Source organism: Equus przewalskii, chromosome 6, assembly GCF_037783145.1.
Source record: "Equus przewalskii isolate Varuska chromosome 6, EquPr2, whole genome shotgun sequence".
Lineage (NCBI taxonomy): Eukaryota > Metazoa > Chordata > Mammalia > Perissodactyla > Equidae > Equus > Equus przewalskii.
In genome coordinates this window covers 31,576,102-31,597,034 of record NC_091836.1, presented here as the reverse complement: position 1 = coordinate 31,597,034, position 20,933 = coordinate 31,576,102, and the positions used below count along the sequence as shown (strand labels likewise).

At 37.2% G+C, this 20,933-nt stretch overlaps 1 protein-coding gene across 1 annotated transcript; it reads right to left on the bottom strand.

The window, feature by feature from the left end:
• Positions 1-4,761: 4,761 nt before the first annotated feature.
• On the bottom strand, positions 4,762-5,709 carry LOC103540215 (olfactory receptor 8B3-like). The gene is given in 1 exon segment (XM_008506767.2): positions 4,762-5,709. A coding segment is annotated over 1 exon segment (948 nt).
• Between the last annotated feature and the right edge of the window lie 15,224 nt (positions 5,710-20,933).

Here is a 20,933-nt window from a genome sequence, read left to right as displayed (position 1 = left end):
CATACCATGGTATACTATTCATCAGTAAAAAGAAACAAACTATTGACACATACAACAATTCGGATAAATATTCAGATAATTATACAGCGACAAAACAAATGTCAAAATGTTATATACCATATGATTCCATTTATACATTATTGAAATGACAAAATTGTAGAAATGGTGAACAAATTAGTGGTTGCTGGGTGTCAAGAAGAAGGTGGGGTTGAGAGAGAAATTGGTATGACTATAAAAGGGTTATGTTAAAGTTGTGATATTTACTGCTGCTGTGCAAAACGTGACCATGGGGAGGAAACTTGGTAGAGGGTACACAGGATCTCTATTACTTTTTACATTTGCATACAGTTCAATCTTTAATTTTATCAAAATAAAAACTTTAATCAAAAAAAGGCAGCAAAAGGGGTCGGCCCCGTGGCCGAGTGGTTAAGTTTGCACGCTCTGCTGTGGCCGCCCAGGGTTTCGCTGGTTCGGATCCTGGGTGCGGACATGGCACTGCTCATCAGGCCATGTTGGGGCGGCATCCCACATGCCACAACTGGAGGGACCCACAACTAAAAATACACAACTATGTACCGGGGGCTTTGGGGAGAAAAAGTAAAAATAAAAATTAAATAAATAAATAAATAATGAAAAATCTAAAAGAAAAAAAAGAAAGAGCAAAAAAGGACTACATAACTTTAGCAATGTATCGATAGCATAGTTAAAACAGTTGATTGAATATGTTAACGTAACCAACTTTAGCTCATGTCACTGATGTTTTGAACTTAATATATGTAAGTTTCTCTTTAAAAACAAATTAAATTTTAAGAACAAAAAAGGAATTCTACAATTAAAATTTACAATAGGTAAAGCAAAAAATTCACAGAATGGACTTCAGAGTAGATTGGAGACAACAGAGGAAAAAAATAGTGAACTGAAGGATGAATCAGAAGAAATTATATAATGTGAATAACAGATAAAAATAGACTAGAAAAAAATAAACAGAGCCTCAGAAACCTTAAGAACAATAACAAAACATGTAATATTTATGCTTTTTGAGTCACAGAAGGCAAAGAGGAAGAGTTCTAAGGCTGAAAACAATATTCCAAAACACAGTGGCTGAAAATTTCTCAAATTCAACTGAAGACAAACCTACAGATTCAAGAGCTGTGCAAGCTTCAAACAATAAATCCAAAGAAATCCATGCCATGACTGATCATAGTTAAACTTTTTAAAACTGGAAACAAAACAAAACAAAATCTTAAATGAAAGTGGAGAGAAGTGATAAATAATCTGGAGAGATACAATGATTAGGATGACACCAGATTCCTCATCTGAAATAATGAAGAAAAAGAAAGGAACTCAACATTTTCAAGCTTTAAAAAGGAAAAATTACAAGTTTTGAATTCTATATCCACTGGCAATATCCTTCAGGAATAAAGGGGAAATAAATAATTCCCAGGTGAAGGAAGTCTAAGATAATTTGTCATCAACATACCGACCCTTGACGAATGGCTAAAAGAAGTATACCAAACAGAAAGAAAAGAATAACAGAAGTAGGCTTGGAACATCTGGAAGGAAGAACTATGGAATGTCTAAAAATAGAGCTAAATGTAATAGACTATCCTCATCATTTTTTAAAATTATTTTTCACATTTGAAATAAAAGTAATAACACCATCTGATATGGCACTCAATCTATGCAGAGAAAATACTTAAGACAATTTTTAAAAATGGAAAAGGATAAAGGGAAGAACTAGAAGAAAATTTTCTACACTTTACTCCACATTATAAAATGTCAATACCAGGAGACTATGCAAGTTACTTTGTATATCGTGATACCTAGAGTAACCACTAAAAAGTTATAGAGAGACATACACTTCAAATCACTATAGATAAATCAAAATTAAATTCTGAGAAAGATCATCTAATCCATAGAAAGTCAATAAAAGGTGAAACAGAGGAACAAGAAACAGTGGGAACAAATAGAAAATGATACAAAGTAGAGTAAGCCCTCAGACATCAATAGGTCAATAATGGTCTAAATAAATTAAATTAAGAGTCCAATTAAAAGACAGAGATTATCAAAGTGAATTTAAAAATGATCCGACTGCATGCTGTCCACAAGAACCTTGCTTCAAATATGATATAGGTAGGTTAAAAGTAAAAGAATGGAAAATAATAAACCATACAAACATAGTAAGTTAGGAGTTGTTTATATTTTCTTAATACGAGTCCATTATCAGATATATATTTTGAAAATGTATTTTCTTGGTTATGACTTGGCTTTTTATTTTCTAAATTGTGTCTTACAATTTAACTGTAATTAAATTCTTACAATCTTCATTGTATCTTACAATATTGAGGAAAGAAATAACCAGATCAGAAAATACACACAATATTTAAACAGATATTTCACCAAAGAAGATATACAAATTGCTAATAAGTTTATGAAAGATATTCAGTATCATCACTCATTAAGGATGTGCAAATTAAAACCAAAATGAGATACTACTGCACACCCACTAGAATGGCCGTGATTAAAAACACAGACAATGCCAAGTGTTGATAAGTTTGTGGAAAAACTCATGGGAATATAAAATAGTAGAGCCTCTTTTGAAAACAGTTTCATAAAAAACCGTAAACTTTCCATTTCACCCCGCAACTCCACTCCCTACACTTTCATTTAACTCACTCTACTCAGAAGTACAAGGGCATTCATTCCCCAACAGTGCCAGATCCACATATCTTCTCTCCTCCCCCCACCACTACTCTGCATCGAGATATCTTTGTTGACTTATCTCGAGCCTGAAGTACTTTTCAACAAAGTGTTGGAATAATAAGATATCCATGTGCAAAAAAAATCTGCTTAGATCAACAGCCCATACGATATAGGAAAATTAATTTAAAATAGATCATAAACTTAAATTCCATAATACTTAGAGAAAAAAACGTAATAGAAAAATTGTTGGACTTTGGGATTAGCAAAAGATCTCTTAAATGTGACACTAAAAGTTCAATCCATAATTTAAAAAACAGATATTAGAATTTATCAAATTTAAGATTTTCTGTTCTTTGAAAGACACTATTAAGAGAATGAAAATATAGACTAGAAGAAATATTTGTAAATCATACGTCTGACATAATTTGTATTCAGAATACATAAAGAAATCTCAAAACTCAAGAACAAGAAAACAAACAACCCTATGTGCCCTATGAGAGCACAGACTTTTCATCTTATTCACCACTGTATCTATGGTGTTTAAAAACAAAGCCTGGTACAGGATAGATGCTCAGTTTCTATTTGTTGATTAAATAACTACATCATTTGTGCCATTAAACCTCTAAGACAGAAGAGAAAATGATAAATATTTGTAGTAAGATTAGTATAGCATGTCCTATTACCCACATTTGCTGCCCTGAAGTCACAAGAGGTAAAATCCAATGCAGGTTCCCTTTATTTCTGACTGCTGTAAATGGTTATCTCAGTTTCTTGTCCTTAGGAACAGGGATCAGAAGGAAATCTCTATTTACCACACTCCCTTGTGACTAACTTGAGAAGAGACCAGAGTGAGAAGAGCATCTCCCTTAAGGAAATGAATCTTCCTATTCAAAATGCCCTATTTCACTCATATGGACCACTCACATTTCTGAAAACTCAATAGCCTTTCATTAGAGGTTTATTACAGGTTTCCTTGCTAACAGAAAGGTGGCTTTATGCCACTTTGCTTTTAAGATAGACTTACATTAGTACCTGTTTTTGCTAGCCACAAGAAATCCAAAGGGAATTTTCACTTTTACAAAAAAGGGCAAAAAGTGAAAACAGCGTTCAGTGTTACAGTCATGTTTCAAGCCTTTCACATTGGCCACATCAGCCACAGAAGACAACGACCTCTACCTTCAACATCGAGGTAAGCAGACACAGAAGAAGGTGTAGACGTTAGTGACCTGCCTGCCCTGAGGGATCAGATAATGATGAGATGTTAACAGATGACCTCTTCCTCTCTCTCCTATCCCAGTATCCTGTACATCCCATCACCCTAACCTCTAACTCAGCCTGACACCACAACCACCACTATCTCCTCTCAGCCTTTGAATGTGCTTGCTGTTTTCCCAGTTCTACTAAGTGAAATTACACTGCACATACATTATTCCTACTTTATACAGGCTGTATATTTATAATATCATTCTTGATTTTACTATATGTTAGTATTATTTTGGGTTTTATATGTTGTTTGGTATAATTTCGTAGGTTATTTTGGGAGGTCTGGGAATGGCAAAAAAAAAAAAAAAGTTTCTACCATATAAATTGATGGTAATTGGTTTAAAAAGTTTTCATAGGAACACTCTACTTTAGATAGTGGGGGAAATCTGTAAATTAATGAATAAATGGCTGCATCCAAAGTCCACCAAAGTCTACATCTCCATGACAAAATTTTACAGGAATTCCAGACATGCCTGAGTCAAAAATCTCACAACCTTACCATTTCTGAATTTATCATCATTCAACCTTTTCTACTTAAAACCTTATAATCTCTAAGAATAAAGTGGAGAATGACAGAATGAACTACTTTCCTTACTTTCTATGAAAGGACAAGGGACTTCTCCTCCTCTTCCTGACAGTATCTTTTCCTGTGAAGTGATTTACATAATAAACTTAATTTTCCTTATTATTTAAATCATCTGAATTTCTATTTTGGTTTCTTTCTACTTTCTCCATATTTTTATACATTGTGTGCCTTTACTAGGATTTGGCATCAATAACTAACACAGTTTCTGTTCAGGGCAACACCCTTTTATTTAAAGTCTTACTCAGTGCAATTCTGACATCTTTATTCCTCAAACTGTAGATGAAGGGATTCATCATTGGCTCCACAATGGTATAAAAAACCGTGGATAGTTTGTCTTGATCCAGAGACCCAGCAGGGGAAGACTTAAGATACATGAATGCTGATGATCCAAAGAAAAGAGAAACAGTAATTATGTGGGAGCTGCAGGTACTGAAGGCTTTGGACCTGCCCCCTTTAGAATGGATTTGGAGGATGTTGGAGAGGATCAACATGTAAGAAATGGAGATGGTGAGACTGGGCACGATTACATTGATGCCCACAACAAGGAAAACTACCAGCTCATTGATGTAGGTGCTTGTGCAGGAGAGCTGGAGGAGAGGAGGTATGTCACACATGTAGTGATTGATGATGTTGCCATCACAGAAGGTGAGTCTCATCATGCATACAGCGTGGGCCGTGGCACCTACAAACCCCATCACATATGCACCCACCATCAGCATGAGGCAGATCTGATGGGACATGATGACCTTGTAAAGCAAGGGCTTACAGATGGCCACATATCGGTCGTAGGGCATTGATGTCAAAATATAGCACTCATCATTAACAAAGAAGGAGAAGAAATAGAGCTGAGCCATGCACTCTGAATAAGAGATGATGCTCTCTTTTACAAAACTCATCAGCATTTTGGGGGTTATGACAGAGGAGTAGCAGAGATCAATGAAGGAAAGGTTAAAGAGAAAGTAGTACATGGGAGTGTGCAGGTGAGAGTTAAGACCAATCAGAAAAAGCAAGCCAATATTCCCCACCAAGGTGATAACATAGATTCCTAAGAAAAAGAAGAACAGGGGCAGCTGGAGTTCTGGCCGCTGTGTTAAACCCAGCAAGATAAACTGAGTCACTGAAGAGTCATTTCCTGAAGCCATTCTTCCCTAGGACATATCTGTGGGAACAGGACAAAAAGATAACATTAAAATGAGTACCCAGCTCTCTCCACCCAATGCCAGTATAATGGGATTGAGACCCAGAATGGAAGAATGGACGCAAGCCCAGCCCTCTGTGTGTCTTTGTTTTCTCCATTGTATAAAAGCTGAGAGAACTGTTAAAGATGTATATCAAAAACACTAATGGGCAAGTTCTCTAGGAATAAGATTCAGGAACCTTGTGACCAACCATGACTCTACAGCATCTCTGTTCCACTTCTGCTTTGACAGTCCACTGGGCCCACCTAATGAACAATGGTCATCTCAGTAGACAGGAGATATAGCATTTCAAGGAGTCCTTGGCTTCCATAGAGGAGATTTGAAAGAATAATATAGGATAGATAAAATTCAACAGCCACCCTTCTGCATCAGGACTTCAATGTTCTCTTCAACACTTCTCCCCTACTCTTAAGGAGGGGAAAGTGGCACTGATGAATTTCAGAAATGAACAGCCCAAAATGGAGATTCTTCTTCTTCTTGCATTTTGGACTAAGGAAGATAGAACACAGACCTCAGTACCCCAGGTTCTGAGAAGCCATGAGATCATGATTTCTGATGGTGGCTTTGCCCAGAGTATCCTCTCCAGACTAGAGGGTAGTAAATAGAATCTGTTCGTGCCAAAGAGCAACTAGCTAATATGACCCAAGGGATTTTCAGGAGCTGGGACCTGATTAAAAATTAGAAGACATATGTTTCTGCGGTGTTTTCCCCAGACATCAGGCTTTGGAGCAAAAAAAAATTATCTATGCTGCATTTATAGCCCAGTTCATTATAATAACATTGATTGATTGGAAGTATACCATTTTGTTTGTTGCCAAATAGGGCGCTTTCACAAAAGGAAAAGTACATGACCTTTCCTGTATCCACAGCGTCTATCCCTGTATGGAATACTGTACATTTATTTGTTTGTTTGTTATACACATAGATCATGTACTCTCATACATTTGAAACTAAGTTCCAAAAGGGCAGGGATTTTATCTGTTTCCTTCAGAGCTATTTCTGCAGCACCTTAGAGCAATACTGGGCATATATAGTAGGTATTGCATAAATATTTGTTTAATAAAAAAAATGAATGATTTAGAATCCCTTTTTCTTATCTTTCCTGGGACTTATACTGGAAACTACAATAGAATTTTTGCCCCACAGACAAAGTCCTATGTAGTGTCAATTTTTTTTCATGGACCCAAGTGTGAAACAGAAAAAACATTGGTAAAGTATGTGAAGGCCACTACTAAACTCTTAGTGGCCTTCTAGGAGCTCTCCAGATCAAAGTTACTGAGCTCAGAGAAAGAATATAATTTCCATCCTCCCTGTATGTCACCCAGGGGACTTCCACAGGCTCTCAGAGAGACCCCAATATCTCTCCCCACTGGACTGCAGCATAGACTTTGGATCAGTATAGGAAGCTCTCAAATGCCAAGTTCAAGGTAGGCTCACTACAGGAGGCCGTTAGGAAACATTCAAGATTTGATTTCTTTTTTGGAACAGCATTTAAGTAATCAAAGTGCACACTTAGAAAGATTAACACAGTGGGTGCTGGCAGGATGTACTTCAGTAAGAAAGACTAGAGGCAGGGTCAGCTTTGGCAGGCAATTATTATAGTCAATGAATGATAAAAATGCCCTGAATTAACAGTGCTACTGTGAGTAATTCCAAGAAACAAACATATGCAAGAAATGTTCTAAGGAAAAATTCGTCAGGACTTCTCATAAAGGGGATAAAAATATGCAAAAAAATTTCCAAAAGATACTAACCTAGGTGTTTGAATAAACTATGGTGTTACTACAAACAGAAAGAACTCAACAAGAGTGGAAATATTCACAAAAATCATACATTAACTTTGAACATGGAGGACTTGAGCTGCCAGCAGGACATCCAAGTAGAAGCGTTCATTAGGCAAACACCTAACTAAGGCTAAATAAAGGTGAGGGGAAAGGTCAGAACATGAGAAAAAGATTTGGGGATCATTTCCATAGAGGTTAAAGCTTATGGGATTAGGTGAATTCAATGAGAGAAAGTAAAGAGAATAAGTAGAGGATAAGAAAAAAGTTTATAAAATCCCTCAATTTTGGGTTTTATACTTTGGAATGATTTAAACCCTAACCATTACTAAAATGAGTCCCAATTATTATTCTCAAACCCCTCAAAATTACCATGGGACCAAAAATTCCTCAGGGTAAACTTGAAATGTGCCCCAAAAGATAGACATTCCTTGGGCTGCAGCAGTGATGAGGACCTTGGAGATTCATTAAAACATGTTTTCTATGGAAAGTTAAGGGCTCTTGTTTAGATGATACAAGACCCAGAAATGCTCTCTCTAAATTTATGTTGTATCAAATCACATTGGGAGAAGAATTTTATGCAAGGGTTCTAAAGTAAAGCTGAAAGTCATTCTTTCACCTTTAATACAACCAGAGTAAGTATGGGTAAACATGAACTGAATATAGAAAGATTCTGACTTTAATACAACCAGAGTAAGTATGGGTAAACATGAACTGAATATAGAAAGATTCTGAGCTTATTCTTACATTGCAAAGCTCTACTTCTCTTCCTTTCTTCCATCTACATATGGTCACCTTAGTAAGTAAGAGCACGCAGTGTTTGTCTTTTCATGGGTGGCTTATCTCACTTAGCATTCAGTTATAACAATGTCACATGGTCATCATTTCACTGAGATATATTCACAGCATCTTTTGCTCATTCTTGACTTTTTTAAGTAACTCAAGCCCAATATGTTCTAACTTGCCAAAGTCAGTGGTAATTTAAGCTTTATGCTATACCGTATTATCATATTCATGCAGAAAAGGAAACCGCGTATTTTAACTAAGAGGCTTTTTGCAAGACTTTGTGAGACTATACTAACCTGCTACAAACACCCAGAAGCATTGGCTGATATCTTTTTAAATGTAAGCACACAACTAAGGTTATATATTATAAAGTGTTTTCTTAAGTAAAATAAAACAAATTATCAGCTACTCATTTTATACAGATGAGGACTGCTAATTTTTTTTAATCACAACTGTGTCATTCACAGTGATTCAAAATACAGAATATTTCCATGGCCATAAGGATTCCTCATGTTGCCACTTTATAGTCATGTTCGCTTTCTCCTGCCCAGCATCCTCCCTTGACCCCTGGCAACCACTAAATGTGTTCTCTATTTTATAAATTTATCGTTTCTAGAATGTTATATAAATGGAAACATACAAGATGTAACTGTATATCTTCCATTTCTTTGATGAAACTTTCTATTTCTTTTCTAAGATTTTCTTTTTTAAAAATTTTTTTCACATTTGTAATTGCTCATTGCAGTATTTCTATACTGGCTGCTTTAAAATATTTGTCAGGCAATTCTAGCATGTCTGTCATGTTGGTGACGGTATGTACTGCTTGTCATTTTTGCTTTGAACTTGAGATCTTCATTCTTGGTCTAACAAGTAATTTCTTTATTTTGAAACTTGGGCATTTTTGTATTATGTTATGAGACTCTAGATTTTATTTAAACCTTTTGTTTAGCTGACTTTCTTTGACACCATTCTGGCCAGTAAAGATGGGGACACCACATCATTACTGCCAGGTGGCGAAGAAATCCAGGCTCCCCACATCCTTACTGATGAATGGGGGTTGTAGTTATGCCTTCCCACATGTTCTCAGCTGACACTGCAGTGGGATGTCATCATTGCAAGAGGACAATGGTAAAAGCCCTGATTCTCCTCAAATTCTCTTCTTACATGAGCCCAGTGGAGGAGAAGGGATGCCTCATTACTGGTGGGTAGTGATAGAAGGCCAGGCTCCCCCACACGGTCTCCACTGACACCATGAAGATGAACTCCTATCACCCAGCATTGATGAAAATCCCAGCTCTCTACATAGCATTCTCTGACTCTGCTCCAGTGAGAGTGTTGGGGCATCTCATTACATCCTGTGAGAGTGGGAGTCTGGGATTTCCATTTGGACTTAGCTGTCATGGAGATGGGGCTAAACTTTCTTCCGTGGTATTTGGCTTCACTAGAGAGATTATTGTACTAAAGTTTTCTGTCTTACTAGGCTGTCCCTTTCCTGATCCTTTGGCTAAAAAGAACAGGCGTTTTTCCCCAGCTTTATTGGTATACTTGACAAACAGAAATTGTACGTATTTAAGGTTTAGAACATGATGTTTTGATATGTGTATATACAGGGAAATAATTACCACACTCAAGTTATTTAACACATCCATCCATCACCTCACATAGTTATGATCTTTTTGTGATAAGAACACTTAAGGTCAACTTTCTTAGCAAATCTCAAGTACATAATGCAGTATTATTAACTCGAGTCGCAATGTTGTGCATTAGATCTCCATAAATTATCCGTCTTGCATAACTGAACCTTTGGACCCTTTGGCCAAGATCTCCCCATTTCGTCCACCCTCCCAGCCACTGGCAACCACCATTCCAGTCTCTGTTTTTATGAGTTCATCATTTTTAGATTTTGTATATAAGTAAGAGCATGCAGTGCTTGTCTTTTCATGGGTGGCTTACCTCACTTAGCATAATAGCCTCCACATCCTTCCATGTTGTCACAAATGTGGAATTTCCTTCCTTTTTAAGGCTGAATAATATCCCATTGTGTACATATACTACATTATCTTTATCCATTCATCCATTGACAGTTTCTCAGGTAGTTTCCATATCTTGGCTATTGTGAATAATGCTGCAGTGAACTTGGAGGTGCAAACATCTCTTCAAGATACAGATTCATTTCCTTTGGATATGTACTCAGAAGTGGGATTGCTGGATCACAGAGTAGTTCCCTGAGTGGGCAGGATTGTACCCAGACTATGGCACAGTCGAGCTGGAACTGAACCACAGGGCCACTTCTGGGTCCACAGTCAGGATGAAGTCAGTGGATATGCCATCATGGGCAAGGATGGGCATTATTGCATCCCTGGGCCAGCATGTCTGACTCTAGATAACAGTAGAGTGGGACAGGAGCCAGTTCACAAGGTCACTTCAGGATCTGCAGTAAAGTCCAAAATCAACAAGCTTATTACCAGGGGTGTGGGTAGTCAAGGCTCCTCCTAGACCCCTTGGCAGTTTAGAGCTGGTTGTAGGACTGCGGCCAAGTGGGGCTGGAGCTGAATCCATAGGGAGATGCAACTACTTTTAGTCTGCAGCAGAAACACATGCAGTCCCTAGCACAGGCCTGCTTTCTCAAAGCTTCTCTCCTTAGTCTTGGGCTTTGCTGGGGTTTCACAACTTCCTACCTGGATCCCAAAGCTTCCACAAAGGCATTTTCGTCTATGGATAGCTGCCAGATCATTGTTTTTGTAGGTGAACGTAGGGAACCTCCTATTCCTCCATCTAGCTGACTTAACTCAAAGGAATCCAAAAGGGCAGGCTTTCGTGGGTTTTCTTTTTTGGTCCATGCTTGTTGGTATTTCTTGGTTTCTGGCCTCTTCATCTCCAATTCTGGGATATGTGAGGAGAGAACTCACGACTGTGTCATTCCTCAGGTCCCAAGGTTCCTAGCTAGTCTTCCTTCCTTTCTATACCCTTCAGAGTTCTCTTCTGTTTGTTTTACATGTGACCAGGGTTTTTAGTTATACTTCGTGGGAGGAATAGGGACAAAAATACTTACTCCATCTTCCAGAAACATAAATTTATATTCATTTTAAAAGCTACTTTTTCCAGATAGAGAATCTTAGGTCAAAAAGGTTTTTTACTTTTACTATCTTTATTTATTTTAGACATTGCTTCGTTTTCTGGCTTGTATTGTTTCTAAAGAGAAAGCTGATGTCATCCTTGATTTTGCTCTCACATAATGCATCTTTTCTCTGGCTGTTTTTAAGGTTTTCTATCTATCACTGGTTTTTAAAAATTGGATTTTGATGTGCCTTTGTGTAGCTTTCTCCATGTTTCTTAAGCTTAGAGTTTGTTACCTTTCTTAGATCTGTGGGCTTATAATTTCTATCAAATTTGGAAATTTTTGGCCATTACTCCTTGCCTCCTCCCTCCTTTGGGACTCCAATTACACACATATCTGGGAAATTGAAGTTGTCTCACAGTTCACCAATGTTCTATTCATTATATTTGTGAATTTTTTGTATCTCCCTTTATTTAGTCAATGTTGCTTCATGTATTTTCATTGCTTGTTAGGGATGTGTATACGACTAGGATTGTTGTGTCTTCTTGGTGGATTGATCATGTTCTTATGAAATGCCTCTCTTTGTATTTAGTAATACTCATTGTCTTGAAATCTACTTTCTTTGTTATCAAAACAGGCGTACCAGTTTTCTTATGTTAGTCATTTTTATTTTTTAATTTTCACCTTGTCCATGCCTTTAACTGCAAAATATGATTTTTCTTTTTTTAAAATTATTTTATTGAGGTCATATTGGCTTATAACATTGTGTAATTTCAGATGTAGATTATTATATTAGCAGTTTCTGTATAGACTGCATCATGTTCACCACCAATAGTCTAGTTTTTATCCGTCCCCATACATATGCGCCCTTTACCCTTTCTGCCCTCCCTTCACTCCCTTCCCCTCTGGTAACTGTAACAGAACTCAGTGGGTCCATCTCTTGGTGAGTGCAGAGCCAAAAACCACAACCAACGCTGAAGTGGATGAAGAAAAGGTTTATTGCTTGCACAAGCAATGGAGAACACCTGGGATGCCCCCAAAGCAGTGTCTCCCTGAGCTTAGTGCTGGTGGAAACTTTATGCATCAGAGTGCAGAGGATGTGCTACAACTGTGTAACAACTAGGCCCAATCTGGGTGCCTGTGCTGGCCGTTACATAATGAGTTCAAGGCACCAACACATAACGAGGTCAAGGTACCGTTACATAATGAGTTCCATGCAACATGCCATTACATAACAAGTTCAAGGAACACACCATCACATAACAGGTCCATGGTAACTTTTGGACACTTAGAGCTGGAACAATTTGCAGGAGTCTTGCTGTAATCATATAAGTTCCACTGTAGGATGGCAACATCTGCAAAAATGGGGATGTCAACCTCTGAAAAAGCACATTTAGTTTTCTCCTTGTCTGGAAAAGATTTTACAGACAATGCTACTTATGGATCAGATTCTCAGTAACCCTTTTCTTGCCTGGTTTCTGGTCACACAACTACTAATCTGTTTTCCTTATCCATGGGTTTATTTATCTTCCACAGGTAAGTGAAATCATATGGGGTTTGTCTTTCTTTGTGGTGCTTATTTCACTTAGCATAATACCCTCCAGGTTTTTGCTAAATGGCGTCTAGTTCTGTCTTGCCTTTTTATCCAGTATAAGAATTGCTGCCTATGAATTGGAGTTTTTAGAATATATACTTGTAATATAGTTATTATTATGGTTAGGTATAAACTTCCTATTTTGCTACTTTTTTCCTGCTTGTCCCATCTATGTTTTGTTATTTTGTCCTTCTGTTACTTACGTCACTTCAGTAGTTGTTTAAGATTCCATTCTATGACCTTTACTGCCTTTTTAACTATTCTTTTTTGTATCTTTCATTGGTTGCTTAAGGGACAAAAATTTTAAGCTCAACTTATCATAATCTACATTGAATTAATATTTTACTGTATTATGTATAATGTAAACACTTTAAACAGCATGGTTCAACTTAACCCATTCTTTTCCATTACACCACTGCTTTCATGTATTTTTGTCCTACGTGTGCTAGTAACACTAAAATGCAATAGTTATATTAGTGCCTTAGTCAATTAAATTTTTTAAAATATAAGAAAGTAAAATAGCATTGTATATTTTCTCACATTTCTCAATTTCCAGCACTTTTCATTCCTTCTTTAAGTTAAAAAATCTTTCTGTTATTTCTCTTTTAGCTAGAAGAGCTTCCTTTTTTGATTCTTGTAGTGTAGAACCACAAGTGACAATGTCTTTCAATTTCAATTTATTTGAAAATGGTTTTATTTGTCCTCTACTTTTGCAGCATTTTCACTGGGTGTAGAATTCTGGGTTAAAGCCCTCATTCACATCTTTTGAGCACTTTAAGATGTCATTCCACTGTCTTCTGACCCCCACTCTTTCTGACGAGGGTTCACTGTCATTCATATCATTGTTCCTCTGAAAATAATGCATTTTTTATTATCCAAGTGCTTTTAAGATTTTAACTTGACCTTTGGTTTTCATCAGTTTGACTATAATTTGCCTTGTACCTATTCTACTTTGGGTTCGTTGAGTTTTCTGGATCTATGTGTTACAATTTTTTTTTGTCAGATTTGGGTAGAAATTGCCACTATTCTTTCAAATAGGTGTCTTTTCTATTCACTTTTTAGTATCTTTTTAGAACTTTAGTTACAAGTATGCTGTATCACTTGGCACATGACAGACATTGACTTCTTGTGTTCTTTTTTCAATTTATCTTTCTTTGCACATTTATTGTGTTTGATTTGTAATAAACCAATTTTTTTTTCTATGCTCAAACTGCTTTTAGTCATGCTAATGAATATTCTCATTAAATATATTGCGTTTTTCATTCTCGGATTTCTATTTGTTTTTTTAAACCCAATTTCTTGTCCTGAATTTTTCTACCTCTTCCTCTATTTTGTCAATCTTTTGCTCTGGTTACTATAACATATTTATCAATAAGATATTGGTCAAGATGGTGGCGTACGTGGACTCTGAACTCATCTCCTCCCATGAAGATAATGAGGTTACAACTATTCTTAGAAAAATTACCCCAGAGAGAGAACTGAAAACTGGACAAAAAGAACCCCCACATAAAGGGACAGTCCTAACTGAGGCAGAAATTCTTTCTGGAGAAAAAACAGCCACCTTCATGAGCCAAGGAGCTTCACAGCTGAGCAGGAGCCACACTAAGTTACTCACCCTTCCCTGGAGAAATGGGGACCTGAGCAGGGGTGCATTACCGCTATAAACATCCTTCACATTCAGCACAACTGAGACAAGTATCATAGTATCTGGCTTTGCTGGCTATTAACTACAAAGGGGAATACCCCCAGAAAAGCTATCAGACATAAGCCATAAAAAGCTGGCTCTTAAAGGGTCCACATACACATTCACCATCTCAGAGAACAGCCTAAAATCACTAGAAAGGTGCGCAGTCCTTTGACGAAAAAAGACACAGCAGATAGGCTCTGGGTGCATCTTGGTGAAAGGTGAGACCTCTCTAGAGACTGAGACATTAGTGGCAGCCACTGTCGTGACCTAGTACAGGTGTACTGACACAGATGCTGGCAGACGCCATTGGAGTTCTTCCCCTGGCCTGAAAGCCCAGGTGTGTGCCACTCCCACTAGAGCACAGATTTAATACAGCTCAGCCAGGGCAGGCAGCCTGAGGGACTGGCCCCACCAAATAGCAAGCCCTCAGGCTATTTGTCAGCCTGCATAGACTAGGTGCCTCCAACCTCTACAGGCAGGTGAGTGTGTCCACCTCTGTGGGAAGGGCCTTTGTGAGAAGCAGGTGAACTGTGGGGGATGTTGGTGAAGAGTGTGGGGGCCTCAGCAGTGGGGCAACTGGGTATGTCCAGGGGGTCACGATGTGTGCGTGGGCCAGGACTCTGTTGATAGTGTATGTGGACCTGTGGGGTGGGGCTTATCAGTGGCAGAAGACCTGTGCTTCACCAACAGTCACAAAGGGTGTCAGCCCCAGCTTCCAAAGCCTGAAACAACTGGGTGCTCCCATGCCTGGGGCCAGTCCCACCCAGCTGCAATCCTGAGAGAGTTGACAACTGCCTTTCAAGAGTGAGGCCTACAGCAGTTGTAAGCCCCTGAGCCTAGCAACCAGCCACACCGGATGCCTACTCACAACAGAAAAACTGCCAAGGGAGAGTGCTATTAGACTTTGCAGGCTCCCCAAACCTGATTTACAAAGAGCGGGCCAGGGAGAGAAAACCTAGACTCCCTGGGTACATGCAGTAAGAGCAGCCCTGTCGCAGAAGGACACATGTAGCCCACACAGAAGTCACTCCTGGAACAGTTGGATAGGTGATGAGAGAGAAGCACACTGCTAGGCCTCAAAAGGCATCTCTTACATAAGGCCACTTCTCCAAGATAAGGAGACATAGCTGACTCACCTAATACATAGATATAAGCTTAGAGAAAGAGGCATAATGAAGAGGAAAAAGAATGTGTTCCAAGCAAGGGAATAGGACAAAACCCCAGAAAAAGAACTAAATGAAACAGAAATAAACAATCTACCTGACAAAGAGTTCAAACAAAAACTCATGAGGACACTCACTGATCTTGGGAGAAAACTGGATGAACACAGTGAGAATGTCAACAAAGAATTGGAAAATATGAAAAAGAGCCAATTCGAAATGAATAATAGAACATTGGAAAGGAAAAATTCACTATAAGGACTCAATAGCAGAGTAGATGATACAGAAAAACGGATCAGTGAGCTGGACTAAAGACAAGAGGAAATCACCCAAGATGAACAGAAAAAAGAAAAAAGAATTAAAAAAGAATGAGAACTGTCTAAGGGAAGTCTGGGACAATAACAAGCACACTAACATTCATATTATAGGTGTCCCAGAAGGAGGAGAGACAGACAAAGGAGCAGAGAATCTATTTGAAGAAATGATAGCTGAAAACCTTCCTAAGCTAAGGAAGGAAACAGACATTCAAGTACAGGAGGCATAGACGGCACCAAACAAGCTAAACCCAAAAAGACTCACACCAAGATACATTATAATTAAAATGTCCAAAATTAAAAATAAACAGAGCTGCAAGAGAAAGTCAGCTAAAAGCCTAAGAATGGAAAGAGAAAGGCAACACAAGTGACATACAAAGGAAAGCCCATAAGGCTATTAGTGGACTTCTCATCTGAACCCCTACAGGCTAGAAGAGAGTGGCACAACATATTTAAAGAGCTGAAAGGAAAAAAACTACAGCCAAGGATATTCTATTTGGCAAGGTTATTCAGAATGGAAGGACAGACAAATAGCTTCCCAGACAAGCAAAAATTAAAGTTTATCACCAAGAAGACAATTCTACAAGAAATGCTGAAAGGGCTTATTTAAGTAGGAAAGAGAAGGCCACAAATAGGAATAAGAAAATTATCCCCCAAAAATGCAATAAAATCACTGGTAAAGGCAAAAGTACAGTAAGGTAACAAATCAACCACCTATGCACAAAATATGAAGGTTAAAAGACAAAAATACCAAAATTATCTATTTCAATGATAAGATGGTAGTGGATAGACACACACAAAATAAGAGTCTAGATATTATTTCAAAAACATACAATGTGGGAGGAAAGGAGTAAAAGAGTAGATCTTTTAGAAAGAGGTCAAACTAAAAAGACTATTAACTCAATATAGATTGCTGTTTATATAGAACATTATGTATGAACCTCATGGTAATCACAAACCAGAAACTTACAATAAATAAGCAAATAAGTAAGAGAAAAGACATAAACATATTACTAAAGAAAAACAATCAAACCACAAAGGAAGAGAGCAGGAGAAGAAGAAAGGAACAAAGAAGACCCACTAAAACACCCAGAAAAAAAGTAACAAAAATGGCAATAAATACGTATTTATCGATAGCTGCTTTAAATGTCAATGGACTAAATGCTCCAATAAAAAGGCATAAGGTGGCCAATTGGATAAAAAAGCAAGACCCATATATATGCTGCATACAAGAGACACACTTCAGACCTAAAGACACTCACAAACTGAAAGAAAGGATGGTAAATGATACTCCATGCAAATGTGAAAGAAAAGAAAGCTGGGGTAGCAATATTTATATCAGAAAAAAATAGACTTCAAAACAAAAACTGTAACAAGAGACAAAGACGGGCACTACGTAATGATAAAGAGAACAATCCAACAAGAGGACATAACACTTGTAAATGTCTATGCACCCCAAAATAGGAGCACCTAAATATATAAAGCAATTATTAACAGACACAAAAGGAGAAGCAGACAGTAACACAATAATAGTAGGAGGCTTTAACACTCCATTTACTCCAATGGACAGATCACCCAAACAGAAGATCAATAAGGAAACATTGGTCTTAAATGACGCATTAGACCAGATGGACTTAGTAGATATATATAAAACATTCCATCCAAAAACCACGGAACACACATTCTTTTCAAATGCTCATGGAACATTCTCCAAGATTGATCACATATTAGGCCAAAAAACAAGTCTCAATAAATTTAAGAACATCGAAATAATGTCAAGCATCTTTTCTGAGCATAAAAATATGAAACTAGAAATCAACTACTGGAAGAAAATCAGAAAAACAACATAACTGTGGAGCTCAAACAAAATGCTACTGAGCAATGATTGGGTCAATGAATAAATCAAAGGAGAAATAAAAAAATACCTGGAGACAAATTAAAATACAACATGCCAAAATCTATGAGCTACAGCAAAGAGGTTCTAAGAGGGAAGTTTATAGCAATTCAGGCCTACCTGAACAAACAAGAAAAATCCCAAATAAATAATCTAACAGTGCATCTAAAGGAACTGGAAAAAGAAGAACAAACAAAGCCCAGAATCAGCAGAAGGAAGGAAATAATAAAAACCAAAGCAGAAATAAACAAAGTAGAGACTAAAAAAAAAAAAAATAGAAAAAATCAATGAAATCAAGAGCTGGTTCGTTGAAAAGATAAAGAAAATTGATAAACCTTCAGCTAGACTCACCAAGAAAAAAAGAGAGAAGGCTCAAATAAATAAAATCAGAAATTAAAGAGGAGAAATTACAATGGACACCTCAGAAACACAAAAGATTATAAGAGAATACTATGAAAAGCTATATGCCAACAAATTGGATAATCTAGAAGAAATGGATAAATTCTTAGAATCATACGACCTTCCACAAGTGGATCAAGAAGAAGTCGAGAATGTGAATAGAGCAATCACCAGTAAGGAGATCAAAACAGTAATCAAAAACCTCCCAAAAAATAAAATTCCAGCACCAGACATCTTCCCTGATGAATTCTACCAAACACTCAAAGAAGACTTAATACTCATTCTTCTCAAATTCTTCCAAAAAATTGAAGAGGAGGACAAGCTTCCTAACTTATTCTATGAAGCCAACGTTATCCTGATACCAAAACTAGACAAGGAGAGCACAAAATAATAAAATTACAGGCCAATACCACTGATGAACATTGATGCAAATATCCTCAAGAAAATACCAGCTAATCGAATACAACAATACATCAAAAAGAGTATATGCCATGATCAAGTGGGATTTATTCCAGGGATACAGGGGTGGTTCAACATCTGCAAGTCAATCAGCGTTATACATCACATTAACAAAATGAAAAATAAAAATCACATGATCATCTCAATAGATGCACAGAAAGCATTTGACAAGATACAACATACATTTATGATAAAAACTCTAAATAAAATGGGCATAGAAAGAAAATACCTCAACATAATAAAGGCTATATATGACAAACCCACAGCTAATATAATGCTCAGTGGAGAAAAACTGTAAGCTATCTCAGTAAGAACAGGAATCAGACAGAATGCCCACTTTCATCAATCTTATTTAGCATAGTATTGGAAGTCCTAGCTAGAGAAATCAGGCAAGAAAAAGAAATAAAAGGGATCCACATTGGAAAAGAAGAAGTGAAACTGTCACTATTACAGACGACATGATTTTATATATAGAAAACCCTACATAATCCACTAAAAATCTTTTAGAAATAATACATGAATACAGTCAAGTTGCAGGATACAAAATCACACAAAACCCAGTTGTGTTTCCTTACACTTAAAACAAAGGAACAGAAAGAGAAATTAAGAATACAATCCTATTTACAATTGCAATAAAAAGAATAAAATACCTAGGAATAAGTTTAACCAAAGAGGTGAAAGACTTGTAGTTGTGAATTATTGAGGGAAATTGAAAAAGGCACAAAGAAATGGAAAGATACTCCCTGATGTTGGATTCAAAGAATTAACATAGTTAAAATGTTCGTACTTCCTAAAGCACTCTATAGATTCAGTGCAGTCTCTATCAAAGTTCCCACAACATTTTTCACAGAAATACAATAAAGAAACCTAAATTTATATGGAATAACAAAAGACCCCAAAAAGCCAAAGGAATCCTTAGAAAAAAGAACGACGCTGGAGGTATCACACTCCCTGATTTCAAAATATACTACAAAGCTGTAGTAACCAAAACAGCATGGTACTGACACAAAAACAGACACACAGATCAATGGAACAGAATCGAGAGCCCAGAAATAAATCCACACGTCTATGGAGAGCTAATTTTCGACAAGGGAGCCAAGAACATACAATGGAGAAAGGAGAGTCTCTTCAATAAACGGAGTTGAGAAAACTGGACAGCCACATGCAAAAGAATGAAAGTAGACCATTATCTTACACCATGCACAAAAATCAACTCAAAATGGATTAAAGACTTGAATGTAAGATCTGAAACCATGAAACTTCTAGAAGAAAACATAGGCAGTATGCTCTTCAACATTGGTCTTAGCAGCATTTTTTCAAACACCATGTCTGACTGGGCAAGGGAAAGAATAAAAGAAATGAACAAATGGGACTACATCAAACTAAAAAGCTTCTGAACAGGAAAGGAAACCATGAAAAAAATTAAAAGACAACCTAACAATTAGGAGAAGATATTTGCAAACCATATATCAGATAAGGGGTTAATATCCAAAATATACAAAGAACTCGTACAGCTCAACAACAAAAAAAAACTAACAACCCAATTTAAAAAATGGGCAAAAGATCTGAACAGAGATTTCTCCAAAGAAGATATATCGATGGCCAACAGGCACATGAAAGATGTTCAACATCATTAACTATCAGGGAAATGCAAATCAAAACTACAATGATGTATCACCTCACTCTCCTCGTCAGAATGACTATAATTAACAAGAGAGGAAGCAAGTGTTGGAGAGGATGTGGAGAGAAGGGAACGCTCTACACTGCTGGTAGGAGTGCAAACTAGTGCAGCCACTAGGGAAAACAGTATGGAGTTTGCTCAGAAAATTAAGAATACATCTACCATATGATCCAGCTATTCCACTGCTGGGTATTTATCCAAAGAACTTGAAAACACAAATGCATAAAGATACTTCTATGTTCATCTCAGCCTTATTCATAATAGCCAAGACTTGGAAGCAACCTAGGTTCCCACCAAGGGACGAATGGATAAAGAAGACGTAGTATACGTACACAATTGACTGCTACTCAGCCATAAGAAATGACAAAA